The following is a 19,190-nucleotide window of genomic DNA, read 5'->3' as shown; positions in this document are numbered from 1 at the left end:
TAGGCTAATGACCAGACAAGAAACAGGATGTTCCCATGATGCTCATGCACTCAGCGGTGTAGTAACATCTGGGGTGCCAAGGTTCACCATCACTGGTCTAGGCTTATTATCAGACAAAAAACAGGAAGTGGGCTGTATAAGGTATTTACTGGCAGAAAAAAAATGTTTTACTATCCAAAGTTAAAACCACAACAACAAGGGCAGAACATTTAATAGATGAAAGATGAAAAAATGGCTGAAGGTCCACTTTAAGGCCCACCCCCCCATATCAAGAAAGTAGACCACCACTGATGTAGGAGTGATGGTGAACCTTGGCACCCCAGATGTGTTGGAACTACATTTCCCATGATGCTCCACTACACTGCAGAGTGCACGAGCATCATGGGAAATGTAGTTTCTAAAACACCTGGGATGCCTAGGTTCGCCATCACTAACCAAGGGCTATAGCTAGAGCAGCCGATGCTATAAAAACTACAACTCCCAGCATGCTTTGGCCATCTGCTGCTCAGGCCTGTGAAGCAAAAGTTGACAGCGCCACAGCAATCCATCGCGGGTTCAGCGTTTAACTTTGCAAATCTTTCTGCAGATGTCGAGGACTGCTCCTGGACTCGGCACGTTGGGCCAAAAATACTGAACTAACTTCTTCTACTTGAAGAGTTAATTTAACCAGCTGCTGCAGACGGCATGCAGGAGTCCCATGTGAGCTTCTGATTACACGGTAGCTTGCACATCCTAAATAAATCAAGGTATTATCTTGTAGACACATGTAAATATTTGTCCGGCATACAAACTAGACGCATGCAAAATTAGCAGCATACGCACACATGGTGCGGGTTCCATGTAAATTCTGGGGGATTTCTCGACATTATTTAACCCTCTGCTGGCCTACATGATCACTGCTTCCTTTCCTCTGCTTGTCACTGTGCAAGACCGAACGAATGCACCGCCACGGTTCATCGATTATAATAAGATGGTACTTCGTATTTGATGACATTTCTGTCCACAAAATCGCAGCACTGACTGACACCGTCCTGAAATCACTCCGGGGTAATCAGCCTAAGAAAACCTAAGTGTTATGACATTTATATAAAGCGGTACTAAGCCCAAAAGCAAACATTTATTATATTGCAGCTTAACAATCCTTAGATGTGATGGCTGCATTAGTTTTCTTTTTTTAGCTGTTCTTTCTTTTATTTTCATCTGGTCAGGGGCGTTGCTAGGTCTACAAAAGATCTGGGGCTAGAGCCCATAGCAGCGCAGTGAAGAAAGTCATACACTTGGGCGGGCATACACATGTATATAATATATGTGTGTATGTGTGTATATATATCCCCAGAAGGCCTCCCCCTTCCATCAGGGTCCCCAGAGAGCCCCCCTTACGATAGGGTCCACAGAGAGCCTCCCTTACGATAGGGTCCACAGAGAGCCTCCCTTACGATAGGGTCCACAGAGAGCCTCCCTCCTTAAATCAGGGTCCCCAGAGAACCCCCCTTACGATAGGGTCCACAGAGAGCCTCCCTCCTTAAATCAGGGTCCCCAGAGAACCCCCCTTACGATAGGGTCCACAGAGAGCCTCCCTTACGATAGGGTCCACAGAGAGCCTCCCTTACGATAGGGTCCACAGAGAGCCTCCCTTACGATAGGGTCCACAGAGAGCCTCCCTTACGATAGGGTCCACAGAGAGCCTCCCTTACGATAGGGTCCACAGAGAGCCTCCCTCCTTAAATCAGGGTCCCCAGAGAGCCTCCCTCCTTAAATCAGGTTCCCAGAAAGCCCCCTACTTACATCAGGGTCCCCAGAGAGCCCCCCACTTACATCAGGGTCCCCAGAGAGCCCCCCACTTACATCAGGGTCCCCAGAGAGCCCCCCACTTACAGCAGGGTCCCCAGAGAGCCTCCCCCTTAAATCATGGTCCCCAGAGAGCCCCCCACTTACAGCAGGGTCCCCAGAGAGCCTCCCCTCCCCTTGGGGACCCCCGCAGAGACTCGGGGCTATGGGCCCTAGATTCTGGGCTATAGCCCCAAAAGCCACCCCCTAGCGATGCCACTGCTGGGGACCCTATCGTAAGGGGGCTCCCTGGGGACCCTGATAGAAGGGGGAGGCCTTCTGGGGATACACACACACACACACACACACAAGTATATTATATACATGTGTATGCCCACCCAAGCGTATGACTTTCTTTACTACGCTGCTATGGGCTCTAGCCACAGATCTTTTGTAGACCTAGCAACGCCCCTGGTCTCCAGAGAGCTTCCCCCTTAAATCAGGGTCCCCAGAGAGCCCCCCCCACTTACGTCAGGGTCCCCAGAGAGCCCCCCACTTACATCAGGGTCCCCAAAGAGCCTCCCCTCCCCTTGGGGACCCCTGCAGAGACTGTGGGCTATGGGCCCCAGATTCTGGGCTATAGCCCCAAAAGCCACCCCCTAGCGACGCCACTGCTGGGGACCCTGATGGAAGGGGGAGGCCTTCTGGGGATATATATACACATACACACACACGTATATTATATACATGTGTATGACCGCCCAAGCGTATGACTTTCTTTACTATGCTGCTATGGGCTCTAGCCCGAGATCTTTTGTAGACCTAGCAACACCACTGGTCCCCAGAAAGCCTCCCCCTTAAATCAGGGTCCCCAGAGAGCCCCCCACTTACATCAGGGTCCCCAGAGAGCCTCCCCTCCCCTTGGGGGTTCCTGCAGAGACTCGGGGTTATGGGCCCCAGATTCGGGGCTATAGCCCCAAAAGCCCCCCCCCCCAGCGACGCCACTGCATCTGGTGATCCAGCCAGCCAAGTCTGGAATTTTTTTACAGCACAAACTCTCCAGCGGAATGTTTCAGTTTATATGGATGAGACAAACCACCTAACACTGACAGGGGCGATTAACCGCTCGCCGACCTTCGGCCGTCATTATACTGCGGCAGGTTGGCTCGGCTGCGCGAACGCCGTAGGTGTACGTCGGTCACTTTAAGAGCAATAGCAGGCATACGTGATCGCAGTGGCGGATGGTGTTTTTTTTGGGGGGTGGGGAAAAGGCAGCACACAACCCCCCCCCCCCCGGGGCCGCCAGTGGAGCGGCACCAGCACAACTGCCTCAACCCCCCCCCCCCCCGCGGCAATAACAGCCCCTGCAAACCCCCCCAGCGGTGAGAGCAGCAGTCAGGTCTGCTATGCATGAATCTATTCATTGCATATAGGGGGTGGCATAGAGAGAGGGGGCGGCCTAATGGACGGGCCGCCACTGTGTCAATGTAAACAAACAGATCTCCGTTCTGACGGGAGAGGAGAGATCGTCTGTTCATAGTGATTAGGAACAGCGATCTCTCTCCTCCTCCAGTCAGTCCCCTCCCCCCCACATTTAGAACCACCTGCATTTGTAAAGCACTGATCGCTGTATAAATGTCAAAGGTCCCAAAAAAGTGTCAAAAGTATCCGATTTGTCCGCCGCAATGTCGCAGTCCCGCTAAAAATCACAGATCGCCGCCATTACTAGTAAAAAAATAAATAATAAAAATGCTGTAAATATATCCCGTATTTTGTAGATGCTATAACTTTTGCACAGACCAATCAATATACGCTAATTGCGATTTTTTTTTTCTTTTTTACCAAAAATATGTAGAAGAATAAATATTGGCCTAAACTGATGAATAAATTTGTTTTTTTTATTTATTTTTTGGGATATTTATTATGGCAAAAAATAAAAAATATTGTTTTTTTTTTTTTTCAAAATTGTCGCTCTTTTTTTGTTTATAGCACAAAATATAAATCACATACCACCAAAAGAAAGCTCTACATGTGGGGAAAAAAGCACATCAATTTTGTTTGGGTACAACGTCGCACGACCGCACAATTGTCAGTTAAGGCGTCGCAGTGCCGGATTGCCACAAACGGCCTGGTCGTTAAGGGGGCAAATCCTTCCGCGGCTGAAGTGGTTAAAATGATCGGCTTTTGTTTATTCATGTAAAACCTTTATCTTAACCGCTTGCTGGCCGTATACTGCATATATATACGGCAGCAAGGCGGCTCTCCCAGACAGGATCACGTACCACGTTCCGAGTCTGGGGCGGCGAATGACCCGATCTCGCATCGATTGGACACAGCGGGAGCCAATTACGGGGTCACCTAGGTCAGCCAATCACCGGGTCTCGTGACTTTCAGGCCGGGGCAGTGTGAACCGACCCTTACTGGCCAGATCACCAGGTAAAGACAGGGCAGGAAAAAGCCAAAGAAAGGAAAACGAATGCAGCCACCACATCTAATGATTGTTAAAGTGATTCTAATGGCAGAAGGTGCATTCTATGCATTAAGATAAAAAAAACTTTCTGTGTGCAGCAGCCCCCCTAATACTTAGCTGAGCCCCACCTCTATCCAGCAATCCTGATTGACTGAGACACAGCAGTGACGCCACTGGCTACCGCTGCTGTTAATCAAAGTCAGTTAGCCAATCAGGAGAGAGGGGAGAGGGGAGGGCCGAACCGTGGCTCAGTGTCTGAATAGACACACAGAGGCGTGGCTCGGCTCAGCTCGGGTGCCCCCATAGCAAGCTGCTTGCTGTGGGCGGCACTTGAAAGGAGGGAGGGGCCAGGAGCACGGCCGAGGGACCTAAGAAGAGGATCAGGGAGGAGCAAGCCTGCTCGTGTGCCCCTATAGCAAGCCGCTTGCTGTGGGGGGGCATTCAAAAGGAGGGGCCAGGAGCACCGGCAAGGGACCTAAGAAGAAGAGGATCGGGGAGGAGCAAGCCTGCTCGGGTGCCCCCATAGCAAGCTGCTTGCTGTGGGGGCACTACGCAGAAGTAGGTTTGCCAGCTTTTCTTCAACCCAAACCGAACACTGTAGCCCCAAGGAGAGTAGTAATGCGGTACGCATAGTGTGCCACAGCGAACAGTGGGTGTGGCCAAATTGCTCTTGCTGACATCAACGCCCTGCCCCCCCAAGTGATGCCGGACCTGCCGCCAGACAGCTGCCAACAGATTTGTGTGTGCCGGTTACTTGGGGAGCCACAACCCGGTCTGAATCAGGGGCGGCCTGTCCATTAAGGGCACACGGGCGCCGCCCCCTCTATCCACGCCACCCACTATACGATTAATAGATAAGATTCATACATAGCATGAATCAATCCACGGCCGCCACGGCCACCCCCTATTCATGCGTCCGGGCCCTTTCAGTGGCGGGGGTGTTTTTTTTTTAAGCACCTGATTAGAGCCATAGGCTTCAAAATAGGTTGGACTCGTGGTGCAGAGCATTGCGCTCGAAGCCCACCCAGGTGTGTTAGAAAAGCAAATGAATATTCGCTTTCCTAACACTGAATCACCTCTCCGCCAATCAGGAAGCGCGGGTCTGATACCCGTTTCCCGATTGGCTGAAAGGTGAGGCGACCCTCTTGGACGCCTAGGAGGAGGGGGATGCATGGCGGAAGCCGCCGTGATCCACACCACGGTGGAGGAGGAAGAAAGCTGCCGGACATGCTGCTCATCCGCCAGCTTCCTAGATTGGGTAAGTGTGGGTGGTTTGATGTCTCCACTGTCCTCCCGGGGGGGAAGGGGGGGGGGGGCTATTTGCCGCCCCCCCAAAGAAAAAAAACTGCAGCCCCTTGTCTGAATAATGTGTCTGGGTTTGAGTCCGCCTGAAACCCGGACAGATGATTCAAAACCCGGACTGTCCGGATGAACCCCGTACAGGTAGCAACCCTAGGCAGCAGGGAGGGGCCAGGAGCTCTGGCGAGGGACCCGAGAAGAGGAGGATCGAGGCTGCTCTGTGCAAAACCATTACACAGAGCAGGTAAGTATAACATGTTTATTATTTTTAAAGAAAAAAAAAAACGTCACTTTAGTATCATTTTAAGCTGCAATATAGTAGACACATTTTTGGTTTTGGATTTATTACCTCTTAAAATCCCATAGTCTAGGGCAGGGGGGTCTCCAAAATATGGCCCTCCAGTTGTTCAGGAACTACAATTCCCATCATGCCATGTCTGTGAATGTCACAGTTTTGCAATGCATCATGGGACGTGTACTTCCTGCAACAGCTGGAGGGCCGTAGTTTGGAAATCCCCATACCTCCCAACTTTTTGAGATGGGAATGGGGGACACCTATCAGCAAAAGCATGCAGGCATAGGACACACCCCTTGCCACGCCCCCTTAAAGGAGAAATGTACAAAAAAAAAAAACAAGATTGGTTAAACCCACAAGTGCTTTTTTTTTACCATTAATATTCCTTTATATTGGCTTTAGAAATTTACAAATGCAGCAATTTAGAAATCAGATGAAAGTTTTAGCGCTGGAAAACACTTTTTGAAAGATAAATAGTGCATTTTATATACATCTATATAGAGCAGACCAAAATGAGGGATAGATGAGGAGGAATGAGGGACAGAGGGACATTGCTCCAAATCCAAGACAGTCCCTCCAAATCCGGGACCGTCCCTCCAAATCCGGGACCGTCCCTCCAAATCCGGGACAGTCCCTCCAAATCCGGGACAGTCCCTCCAAATCCGGGACAGTTGGGAGCTATGGATCATCCCTGGCTGCGAAAATTCTGCAAAAAAGGCCACCAAAATAATATTAGGCGACAACACTGAGCCGGCGGCAAACTGTCATTCTTGGTGGAAATATATTATTGTAATTTCTGCAAGCGCCTCTTATCCTGATGACAAATTCTCTTTTAATAAGAGAACTGTAAACTGTTTTTTTTTTCTTGAATGGGTCCGGCCTGAATATCACCAGAAATAAAAAGAAAAACATTCAGGAAATTTGGTCACATTGTAAACTTTAGCAATGCACGGAACTGTATTTTTTTGCACGTGTGTGCGGCACAAAAACTAAACGCAGGTGAAAACGTGCCAAAAGCAAATAGGAGGACAAATAGGAGGACAAATAGGAGGACAGGTTAATGAATGCACACAATGCAGTGCAGCCTGCAAACAGATGAAAAATAGAAGGCAAACATGATATTTTATGGCCCTGCTGTGAGCGACAATGTAGGTTTAACCCCTCGCTTCCTCTACTCTAACTCGTGCCTTATGTGTCGCCTCAAGCAAACACCGATCTTTCATCAACGACCGAACAATACTTAACGGACCGACAGACACAAAACACAGAACACCCGCTTGCTTCTACCCTGAGCGTTTTTTTTTTTTTTTTTTTTACAAACCTTCCACAGAGTTGGAAGACTCATAATCAAAGAGGTCAGCAAAGTCGAAATCAATATCAGGGCCGTCTTTAGGGTCGTGGATTCCCAACGGGTCAGGATCGAGGATTCGATCGGCGGAGCTCATCTCTATGAATTAAAATAAAAAAAAATAAAAAATAAAGTACTAGGCTGTAAATCCTCAAGACAAAAAAAAAAAAAAAAAAGCAGGTCCAGGAACTGTATGTAGGTTAGAAGAACTTCAATCCTTGGGAAAATATGGTTCCGCTGATCCTGAAGAACATTGGAGGTCCATTTAAAAAAAAAAAAATGTCACAATGATAGTGAAGGGAGAGCAGGGATGGGAAGAGGTTCTCCTTCGGAAGGTGTGTAAAAAGGTAACGGCGGTTCGTGTCGGGACGGCGGCGGGGCCTGGGAAGACGGGTCCGGGGCTTTGCTCGGCTCAGTGTGACAAGAGATCACAAGTGTGTGAAACTGGCAGAAGTACAGAAAGAAAAAAAAAAAAAAAAAGAAAGCAGCAGCAGCTAGTGCAGAACTTCCTGCTTAGAGCAGACACCTGCGAGGGACGAGGCGTGTCCTACAGCCACAAACTGGAGGAGCGAGTGTGTCACACACTAACACTGTCCCCCCCGGCACAGAACAGGAACAACAATGACAATCTGCTAACCTCTTCCTTCCCTTCTTGATAATTAAGAGAAAAAAAAAAAAAGAAGACCGCACCATGGCCGGGACAGACTAAGCAGACTTTAATTAACCTGTTCAGCTCCGGAAGGTTCCCCCCCCTCCTCTTCATGACCAGCATAGCTCCCAACTGTCCCTGATTTCGAGGGACTGTCCCCATAGCTCCCAACTGTCCCTGATTTCGAGGGACTGTCCCCATAATTCCCAACTGTCCCTGATTTCGAGGGACTGTCCCCATAGCTCCCAACTGTCCCTGATTTCGAGACTGTCCCCATAGCTCCCAACCGTCCCTGATTTCGAGGGACAGTCCCCATAGCTCCCAACTGTCCCTGATTTTGAGGGACTGTCCCCATAGCTCCCAACTGTCCTTGATTTTGAGGGACTGTCCCCGTAACTCTCAACTGTCAATGATTTAGAGAGACTGTCCCCATAGCTCCCAACTGTCCCCGATTTCGAGGGACTGTCCCCATAGCTCCCAATTGTCCCTGATTTTGAGGGACTGTCCCCATAGCTCCCAATTGTCCCTGATTTTGAGGGACTGTCCCCATAGCTCCCAACTGTCCCTGATTTCAAGAGACTGTCCCCATAGCTCCCAACTGTCCCTGATTTCGAGGGACTGTCCCATAGCTCCCAACTGTCCCTGATTTCGAGGGACTGTCCCCATAGCTCCCAACTGTCCCTGATTTCGAGAGACTATCCCCATAGCTACCAACTGTCCCTGATTTTGAGGGAATGTCCCCATAGCTCCCAACTGTCCCTGATTTCGAGGGACTGTCCCCATAACTCTCAACTGTCCCTGATTTCGAGAGACTGTCCCCATAACTCTCAACTGTCCCTGATTTCGAGGGACAGTCACCATAGCTCCCAACTGTCCCTGATTTCGAGGGACAGTCCCCATAGCTCCCAACTGTCCCTGATTTTGAGAGACTGTCCCCATAACTCTCAACTGTCCCTGATTTCGAGAGACTGTCCTCATAGCTCCCAACTGTCCCTGATTTTGAGGGACTGTCCTCATAGCTTCCAACTGTCCCTGATTTTGAGGGACTGTCCCCATAGCTCCCAATTGTCCCTGATTTTGAGGGACTGTCCCCATAGCTCCCAATTGTCCCTGATTTCGAGGGACTGTCTCCATAACTCTCAACTGTCCCTGATTTTGAGAGACTGTCCCCATAACTCTCAACTGTCCCTGATTTCGAGGGACAGTCCCCATAGCTCCCAACTGTCCCTGATTTCGAGGGACAGTCCCCATAGCTCCCAACTGTCCCTGATTTTGAGAGACTGTCCCCATAACTCTCAACTGTCCCTGATTTCGAGAGACTGTCCTCATAGCTCCCAACTGTCCCTGATTTTGAGGGACTGTCCTCATAGCTTCCAACTGTCCCTGATTTTGAGGGACTGTCCCCATAGCTCCCAACTGTCCCTGATTTCAAGAGACTGTCCCCATAGCTCCCAACTGTCCCTGATTTCGAGGGACTGTCCCATAGCTCCCAACTGTCCCTGATTTCGAGGGACTGTCCCCATAGCTCCCAACTGTCCCTGATTTCGAGAGACTATCCCCATAGCTACCAACTGTCCCTGATTTTGAGGGAATGTCCCCATAGCTCCCAACTGTCCCTGATTTCGAGGGACTGTCCCCATAACTCTCAACTGTCCCTGATTTCGAGAGACTGTCCCCATAACTCTCAACTGTCCCTGATTTCGAGGGACAGTCACCATAGCTCCCAACTGTCCCTGATTTCGAGGGACAGTCCCCATAGCTCCCAACTGTCCCTGATTTTGAGAGACTGTCCCCATAACTCTCAACTGTCCCTGATTTCGAGAGACTGTCCTCATAGCTCCCGACTGTCCCTGATTTTGAGGGACTGTCCTCATAGCTTCCAACTGTCCCTGATTTTGAGGGACTGTCCCCATAGCTCCCAATTGTCCCTGATTTTGAGGGACTGTCCCCATAGCTCCCAATTGTCCCTGATTTCGAGGGACTGTCTCCATAACTCTCAACTGTCCCTGATTTTGAGAGACTGTCCCCATAACTCTCAACTGTCCCTGATTTCGAGGGACAGTCCCCATAGCTCCCAACTGTCCCTGATTTCGAGGGACAGTCCCCATAGCTCCCAACTGTCCCTGATTTTGAGAGACTGTCCCCATAACTCTCAACTGTCCCTGATTTCGAGAGACTGTCCTCATAGCTCCCAACTGTCCCTGATTTTGAGGGACTGTCCTCATAGCTTCCAACTGTCCCTGATTTTGAGGGACTGTCCTCATAGCTTCCAACTGTCCCTGATTTTGAGGGACTGTCCCCATAGCTCCCAACTGTCCCTGATTTTGAGGGACTGTCCTCATAGCTTCCAACTGTCCCTGATTTTGAGAGACTGTCCCCATAGCTCCCAACTGTCCCTGATTTGGAGGGACTGTCCCTGATTTGGAGCGATGTCCCTCTGTCCCTCATTTTGGTCTGATCTATATAATTGTATATAAAATGCACTTTTTATCTTTGAAAAAGTGTTTCCCAGTGCTAAACCTTTCCTCCAAATTCTAAATCACTGCATTTGTAAAATTTAAAAGCCAATATAATGTCTAAACCGCTGGCAACAAAAGTGAGCACACCCCTGAGTAAAAATGTCCAAATTGTGCCCGTATACACTGTATTAGATACTGTGTACACCGCCTGCACTGTATTAGAAACTGTACACCATGGAATGCACTATAGATATAGGCTACACTGAATGTGGAGCATATATATATATACAGTGGGGACGGAAAGTATTCAGACCCCCTTAAATTTTTCACCCTTTGTTATATTGCAGCCATTTGCTAAAATCATTTAAGTTCATTTTTTCCTCATTAATGTACACACAGCACCCCATATTGTACACACATCACCCCATATTGACAGAAAAATACAGAATTGTTGACATTTTTGCAGATTTATTAAAAAAGAAAAACTGAAATATCACATGGTCCTAAGTATTCAGACCCTTTCCTGTGACACTCATATATATAACTCAGGTGCTGTCCATTTCTTCTGATCATCCTTGAGATGGTTCTACACCTTCATTTGAGTCCAGCTGTGTTTGATTATACTGATTGGACTTGGTTAGGAAAGCCACACACCTGTCTATATAAGACCTTACAGCTCACAGTGCATGTCAGAGCAAATGAGAATCATGAGGTCAAAGGAACTGCCTGAAGAGCTCAGAGACAGAATTGTGGCAAGGCACAGATCTGGCCAAGGTTACAAATTCTGCTGCACTTAAGGTTCCTAAGAGCACAGTGGCCTCCATAATACTTAAATGGACGTTGTTTGGGACGACCAGAACCCTTCCTAGAGCTGGCCGTCCAGCCAAACTGAGCTATCGGGGGAGAAGAGCCTTGGTGAGAGAGGTAAAGAAGAACCCAAAGATCACTGTGGCTGAGCTCCAGAGATGCAGTCGGGAGATGGGAGAAAGTTGTAGAAAGTCAACCATCACTGCAGCCCTCCACTAATCGGGGCTTTATGGCAGAGTGGCCCGACGGAAGCCTCTCCTCAGTGCAAGACACATGAAAGCCCGCATGGAGTTTGCTAAAAAACACCTGAAGGACTCCAAGATGGTGAGAAATAAGATTCTCTGGTCTGTTGAGACCAAGATAGAACTTTTTGGCCTTAATTCTAAGCGGTATGTGTGGAGAAAACCAGGCACTGCTCATCACCTGTCCAATACAGTCCCAACAGTGAAGCCTGGTGGTGGCAGCATCATGCTATGGGGGTGTTTTTCAGCTGCAGGGACAGAACGACTGGTTGCAATCGAGGGAAAGATGAATGCAGCCAAGTGCAGGGATATCCTGGACGAAAACCTTCTCCAGAGTGCTCAGGACCTCAGACTGAGCCGAAGGTTTACCTTCCAACAAGACAATGACCCTAAGCACACAGCTAAAATAATGAAGGAGTGGCTTCACAACAACTCTGACTGTTCTTGAATGGTCCAGCCAGAGCCCTGACTTAAACCCAATTGAGCATCTCTGGAGAGACCTAAAAATGGCCGTCCACCAACGTTTACCATCCAACCTGACAGAACTGGAGAGGATCTGCAAGGAGGAATGGCAGAGGATCCCCAAATCCAGGTGGGAAAAACTTGTTGCATCTTTCCCAAAAAGACTCATGTCTGTATTAGATCAAAAGGGTGCTTCTACTAAATACTGAGCAAAGGGTCTGAATACTTAGGACCATGTGATATTTCAGCTTTTCTTTTTTAATAAATCTGCAAAAATGTCAACAATTCTGTGTTTTTCTGTCAATATGGGGTGCTGTGTGTACAATATGGGGTGCTGTGTGTACAATATGGGGTGCTGTGTGTACATTAATGAGGAAAAAATGAACTTAAATGATTTTAGCAAATGGCTGCAATATAACAAAGAGCGAAAAATTTAAGGGGGTCCGAATACTTTCCGTCCCCACTGTATGTATATATATATATATATATATATATATATATATATATATATATATATATATATATATATATATATATACATATATATATATGCTCCGCATTCAGTGTAGCCTATATCTATAGTGCATTCCATGGTGTACAGTTTCTAATACAGTGCAGGCGGTGTACACAGTATCTAATACAGTGTGTACAGTTTCTACTACACTTCTGGTGGTGTACACAGTATACAATACAGGGGAGCCGTTGTACACTTTCTAATACACTTCTGGTGATGTACACAATACAGTGTAGTGTGTGGTGTGGCAAAACAAAATATACATCATTTCCGGGAAGGCCACCAAGGAGAGGCAGACGCTCACAGGCCACTAAAAGAGGGCAAGCAGCCTCTGTGTCTACAGTCAACAGTTCTGGTCATGGACATGGTGCATCCTCTGCAGGTGGCTGTGGGGCACGCTTGTCTTTTTCTGCTGCTGGCCGTGTTATTGAGCCACAACATGCAGAAGAGTTGGTGGAGTGGACAAAGCCCTCCTCCCCCTCCTCATCCTCCTCATCCTCTGTCACCCAGGCTCGGAGTAGTTTGCCTTCCAACGGAGCTGCCAAAGCGGCCTATTCCATCGACTCCATGTCCAGTCTGGCCCCCCCCCCCCCCTAAAGACTGAAGGAAAGTAAACTGGCCCTTAGTTTAGAAAGTATGGAAACCCCTGAACTACACAACATTTTTTTTTTTTTTTATAACCAGGAAGCAGAACCTGTATATGAAATATCAGTTTTTTTGGAAACTGGAGTTACCCTCTAAAATGTTGATTTCTGACAGGTCAGACTCAGGCTACGGAGTAATATTACACCACCTTCTCTATTAGTCTAGCCCTGATATTACACAATTATTAATGGTTTCGTTATCTTTCAGAGCCAATAAAAAAAAAAAAAAAGAAAAAGATAAATAGCTAAAAAACAATCCATCAAAAGAATATGAAGAAGAAAAAAAAAAAAAAAGAATCCTAGATGAAGGAAAATGTCCTCTTATCTTTTTCTCTTTCTTGTTTAATGATAAATATCACATTTCCCCCCCCCCCATCACTTCTGTCTACAGATATAATTATACTGTGGACAAATGAGCCCGAGCCGGAGTCATTGGGTCTAGAAGGTACTCCCACCAAGGGACTAATGAATAATAATGTGACCGAGCTGTACTGCACCCCCCAATTTATTATTTTTTATTTATTCTTTTTACGCATAAAACCCAAAACAAGCTGATGGGTTATAGTCTAAATACACCACCTTGGCGAGGACTTTTCCAATGCGTCCAGAGGTGCACGGAGTGGAAATTTTGGTGCCGAAAATTCAAGATGCACTTGGGCGAAACTGAAAATGCCAATTTTAAAAAAAAAACTAAAAAAAAAAAAAACTTAAAAAATTTCATATATATATATATATATATATATATATATATATATATATATATATAAAATAAATATATGAAAATACCAAAAATTACATTTAAAAAAAAAAAAAAACTTTTTTTAAAGTGTATATATATATATATATATATATATATATATATATAATTTATAAAAAGTATTTTTTTTTTACTTTTTTATATATATAGATTTTATTTTTTTTCCATTTTTTTCCACCCCTTCCCTGCCAGTGTCATTTATACAGTAATCAGTGCATTTTTATAGCACTGATCGCTGTTTAAATGTCACTGGTCCCAAAAAAAAGTGTCAAAAGTGTCCGATCTGTCCGCCGCAATGTCCCGCCAAAAATCTCAGATCGCCGCCATTACTAGTAAAGAAAAAAAAAATTATAATAATAAAAATGTCATAGATCTATCCCCTATTTTGTAAATGCGATAACTTTTGCGCAAACCAATCAATATACGCTTATTGCGATTTTTTTTTTTTTTAAAAATATGTGGAAGAATACATATCGGCCTAAATTGATGAAGAAATTTGATTTTTTTACATATTTTTATTGGATATATTTTATAGCAGAAAGTAAAAAAATACGTATCGACCTAAACTGAAGAATTTTTTTTTTAATTTGTTCTTTGGGATATTTATTATAGCAAAAAGTAAAAAATATTGTTTTTTTTTTTTTTTTTCAAAATTGTCGCTTTTTTTTTTTTTATATTAGATTATATTTTTGTTTATAGCGCAAAAAATAAAAACGACAGAGGTGATCAAATACCACCAAAAGAAATCTCTATTTGTGGGAAAAAAGGACGTAAATTTTGTTTGGGTATAACGTCACACGGCCGCGCAATCGTCAGTTAAAGCGACGCAGTGCCGAATCACAAAAAATGACCTGGTCATTAAAGCGGACCTTCACTCATTTCTTCATCTTTCCATCTAATAAATCTTCTGCTCTTGTTGTTGTTTTAACTTTAGATAGTAAAACATTTTTTTTCTGCCAGTAAATCCCTTATACAGCCCACTTCCTGTTTCTTGTCTGGTCATTAGCCTAGGCTTATGACATCATGCACAGCTCTCTCTCTCACTCTCGTGAGAGTTTGCCATGAAGGAAGGGGGGATGAGTCATAAGAGGGCCAATGAGAGCTGCAGAGCTGGAGGCGTGCCTCTGTGTGTGTGTCTGTGTAAATCCAGGAAGCTTCAGCTGCCCACAGTTAAAATGGCTGCAGCCAGACTCAGTGGAGGGAGATTTCTGCAGCATATTTGGCAGGTACAGAATCACAGTATACATATAATAATATGCAAAGTGGTTGGAGGGAAGCTTCAGAATGGCAAAGATGTTTTTATTACAAATTATGTGAGCAGACCGCAGTTCCTCTTTAACCTCCGGAAGATTTACCCCCCCTTCACGAACAGAAAATTTTTTGCTATTCAACACTGCGTTACTTTAACCGACAATTGTTCGGTCGTGCGATGCTGTACCCAAATAAAATTGATATAATTTTTGTTCCCACAAATAGAGCTTTCTTTTTAGTGGTATTTGATCATTTTTTGCGCTATAAACAAAAAAAAGGCTGACAATTTATTTTTATTTTTTTTTATATATTTTTTTTACTTTCTGCTATAAGTGTTTTATAGCAGAATAAAAAAAATCTATAAAGGCTGACAATTTTTTTTTATATATATATATATTTTTTTTTACATTCTGCTATAAAACACTTATAGCAGAAAGTAAAAAAAATATATAAAAAAAATAAAAATAAATTGTCAGCCTTTTTTTTGTTTATAGCGCAAAAAAAAAAAAAAATCAAATACCACCAAAAGGAAGCTCTATTTGTGGGAACAAAAATGATATAAATTTTATTTAGGTACAGCGTTGCAAGGCCGTATAAAAAAAAAACTGTAAAAAAAAAAAAAAAATCAAAGGGGGAATATTTTCCCACTGACAATTGACAATTGTTCAGTCGTGCGATGCTGTACCCAAATATAATTGATATAATTTTTGTTCCCACAAATAGAGCTTTCCTTTTGGTGGTATTTGATCATTTTTTGTACTATAAACAAAAAAAGGTTTATTTTTATTTTTTTTTTTATATTTTTTTTTACTTTCTGCTATACAACACTTATAGCAGAAAGTAAAAAAAATATATAAAAAAAATAAAAATAAATTGTCAGCCTTTTTTTGTTTATAGCGAAAAAAAAAAAAAAAAAATCAAATACCACCAAAAGGAAGCTCTATTTGTGGGAACAAAAATGATATAAATTTTATTTAGGTACAGCGTCGCAAAGCCGAATAAAAAAAAAACTGTAAAAAAAAAAATCAAAGGGGGAACATTTTCCGGGGCTGAAGTGGTTAAAAAAAACTAAAAAATAATAATAAAATAAAAAAAATAAAGTTTTGGATGGAGTTACTTTTTAAGCCGCCCATGTTTACAGGAAGTGCGTTTTGATATTTATAATTTAAACAGACCATTGCTAATTTACAAAGTGAGCCAGACATTACCAACCCCTGAACTCCAGAAATAATATACAAAACAGTCACAATTTCTTGCCTATCACCATAAATCAGCGATGCAGAGCTAAAGCTGAGAAAATAACACCACAGATCAATAGAGCTGTGGCTCTGGGCTGTTATTTAAAAGCAATGGAAGCCGATATTGATCGGAATAGGGACCAAACTTCTGAGAAAAGTGGAAGTTAAGAACACTCTGTTAATCCTCCTAAGATCCAACCGTAATTTGCTGTAATTAGGGATTTCAATGGTTCATCACAATATAAATTGCCGCAGACACTCAGGCCTCTCAGTATCTGAAATATTGGATGTCTGCTGCTGGCTGCAAGAAGCCAAAATTAACTCCTCCACTGCTGGAAAACGTCTTACAAGATACAGCCCCCCCCCCATTATAAGTACCATCATGGACGCAACCCCAAACCCAAAACACAAATAAAATACTAATTAGGAATATCATTAGTGCTACTGGAGAATAATAACACAATTAATAATTAAAGTGATTGTAAATGCTCAAATTTCTTTTTTTTTTAAGGATTGCCCCCTTTAAAATTGGCCTTTTTTTATTTGTGATACAGGACTGCGGCGCTGTAACTGACAACTGCGCGGTCCTGCGGCGCTGTAACTGACAACTGCGCGGTCCTGCGGCGCTGTACCCAAACAAAATTTATGTCCCCCCCCCCCACAAATAGAGATTTCTTTTGATGGTATTTGCAAGTAAATTGGGTTGCTCCCCCCCTCCTTCCTGCCCCAGCCCCCCTTATACTTACTGGATCCTGATGTCGATCCAGCGATGTGCATGAGAGCAGCAGCTCTTTTGGCTCCCTCCCCCCTCCTCCTCATTGGCTCAGCAACATTAACGGGAGCCATTGGCTTCTATTTGATCACCTTAGCGTTTTTTTTTTTTTTTTTTGCTCTATTAACCAAAAAAAAAAAGAGCAGAAATTTTGAAAAAAAAAACAATATTTTTTTACTTTTTGCTATAATAAATATCCAAAAATAAATAAATAAAAAAAACTAATTTCTTCATCAGTTTAGGCCAATATGTATTTTTTACTTTTTGCTATAATAAGTATCCCAAAAAACAAAAAAACAAAAAAAAATGAATTTCTTCATCAGTTTAGGCCAATATGTAGTTTTTACTTTTTGCTATAATGAATATGTAAAAAAAACAAAAAAAAAAAACAGGATTTCTTCATCGGTTTAGGCCGATATGTATTTTTTACTTTTTGCGATAATAAAAATCCAAAATAAATAAATAAATACAAAACAATTGTCTTCATCGGTTTAGGCCGATATGTATTTATATATATTTTTGGTAAAAAAAATAAATAAATACAAATCGCAATAAGTGTATATTGATTGGTTTGCGCAAAATTTATAGCGTCTACAAAATAGGGGATAGATTTATGGATTTTTTTTATTAGCAATGGCGGCGATCTCCGATTTTTAGCGGCGCTGCGACATTGCGGCGGACAGATCAGACACTTTTGACACTTTTTTGGGACCATTGACATTTATACAGCGATCAGAGCTAAAAATAGCCACTGATTACTGTATAAATGTCACTGGCAGGGAAGGGGTTAACACTAGGGGGGTGATCAAGGGGTTAAGTGGGAACACTTAACACTTTCTAACTGTGGGGGGATGGGCTGACTGGAGGAGGAGGAGAGAGATCTCTGTTCCTAATCACTAGGGACACCAGATCTCTCTCTCCTCCCCTGACAGAACATTTGCACTGACAGATCACCGTTCTGCCTGTCTCCGGAGTGATCGTGGGTGGCCGGCAGACATCGAGTCCGCCGGACCCGCTGGTTGGCTCCCCCCTGCTAGAGAATCGCCCCCGATCCTCCTCTTCTGGGGTCCCCCCCCCGCCAGCACTCTAGCTGCCCTCTGCCGAGTACCCCCATAGCAAGCCGCTTGCTATGGAGACACATATCACAATCAGGAGGAGATTCCCGGACAGCTTAGACATTCGTGGACAGCGCTGGATCGAGAGGGGGCTCAGGTAAGTATTTAGGGAGGGGCTGAGGGGGGGCTGCTACACACAGAAGATTTTTTTTATCTTAAATGCATTAAGATAAAAAAAAACCTTCGGCCTTTACAACTCCCTTAACCTTAAATAAGGACATGTGTATCCCAGTGTGTTTTTTTTGGTATGTGTAGGTGCGTTTTGTATGCGTTTTACAGCGTTCCAGTACAGTCCAGTGCAGGAAAAATGCAGCATGTTCTATTTTTTTCTGGAACTGCAAGCACTGGTGTGAACTACGCCATTGAAAACCAAATAACCTATTTTCCATGCGTTTTTGATGCAGAACAAAAAAAAAAAAAAATCGCACTGGACTACATGTGGTGTGAACCAGCCCCTAAAGAGGAACTGCAGTCGGCTCACATAATTTGTAATAAAAACATCTTTGCCATTCTGAAGCTTCCCTCCAACCACTTTGCATATTATTATATATATACTGTTATTCTCTACTTGCCAAAATATGCTGCAGAAATCTCCCTCCACCAAGTCTGGCTGCAGCCATTTTAACTGTGGGCAGCTGAAGCTGCTGCCTGTTCACTTCCTGGATTTACACAGACACACACAGAGGCACGGCTCCAGCTCTGCAGCTCTCATTGGCCCTCTTATGACTCATCCCCCTTCCCTTCCTGGCAAACTCTCAGGGGAGTTAGAGAGCTGTGCATGATGTCATAAGCCTAGGCCATTGATGGCGAACCTTGGCACCCCAGATGTTTTGGAACTACATTTCCCATGATGCTCATGCACTCTGCAGTGTAGTTGAGCATCATGGGAAATTTAGTTCCAAAACACCTGGGGTGCCAAGGTTCACCATCACTGGCCTAGGCTAATGACCAGACAAGAAACAGGAAGTGGGCTGTATAAGGTATTTACTGGTAGAAAAAAAAATAGTTTTACTATCCAAACAGGGGCAGCCCACCCGCCATGACACATTTACCTCAGGCTGCCTCAGCCGGGTCTCTTTTTAGGGTGTGTGCGCTTTCCAT

The 19,190-nt window shown here is 44.5% G+C and overlaps 1 protein-coding gene across 1 annotated transcript in view; it reads right to left on the bottom strand.

Moving 5' to 3' along the window:
- The window catches only part of NFATC2 (nuclear factor of activated T cells 2), a gene marked incomplete in the record, with an annotated part of 153,617 nt that extends 145,899 nt beyond the window's left edge, over window positions 1-7,718 (bottom strand). The window contains 1 exon segment of the mRNA XM_073607254.1: window positions 7,153-7,718. Coding sequence (XP_073463355.1) covers window positions 7,153-7,276 — 124 coding nt within the window.
- Window positions 7,719-19,190: the final 11,472 nt, after the last annotated feature.

The sequence above is a fragment of the Aquarana catesbeiana genome, linkage group LG12 (genome assembly GCF_042186555.1).
Source record: "Aquarana catesbeiana isolate 2022-GZ linkage group LG12, ASM4218655v1, whole genome shotgun sequence".
Lineage (NCBI taxonomy): Eukaryota > Metazoa > Chordata > Amphibia > Anura > Ranidae > Aquarana > Aquarana catesbeiana.
This window is presented reverse-complemented; position numbering and strand designations above follow the sequence as displayed.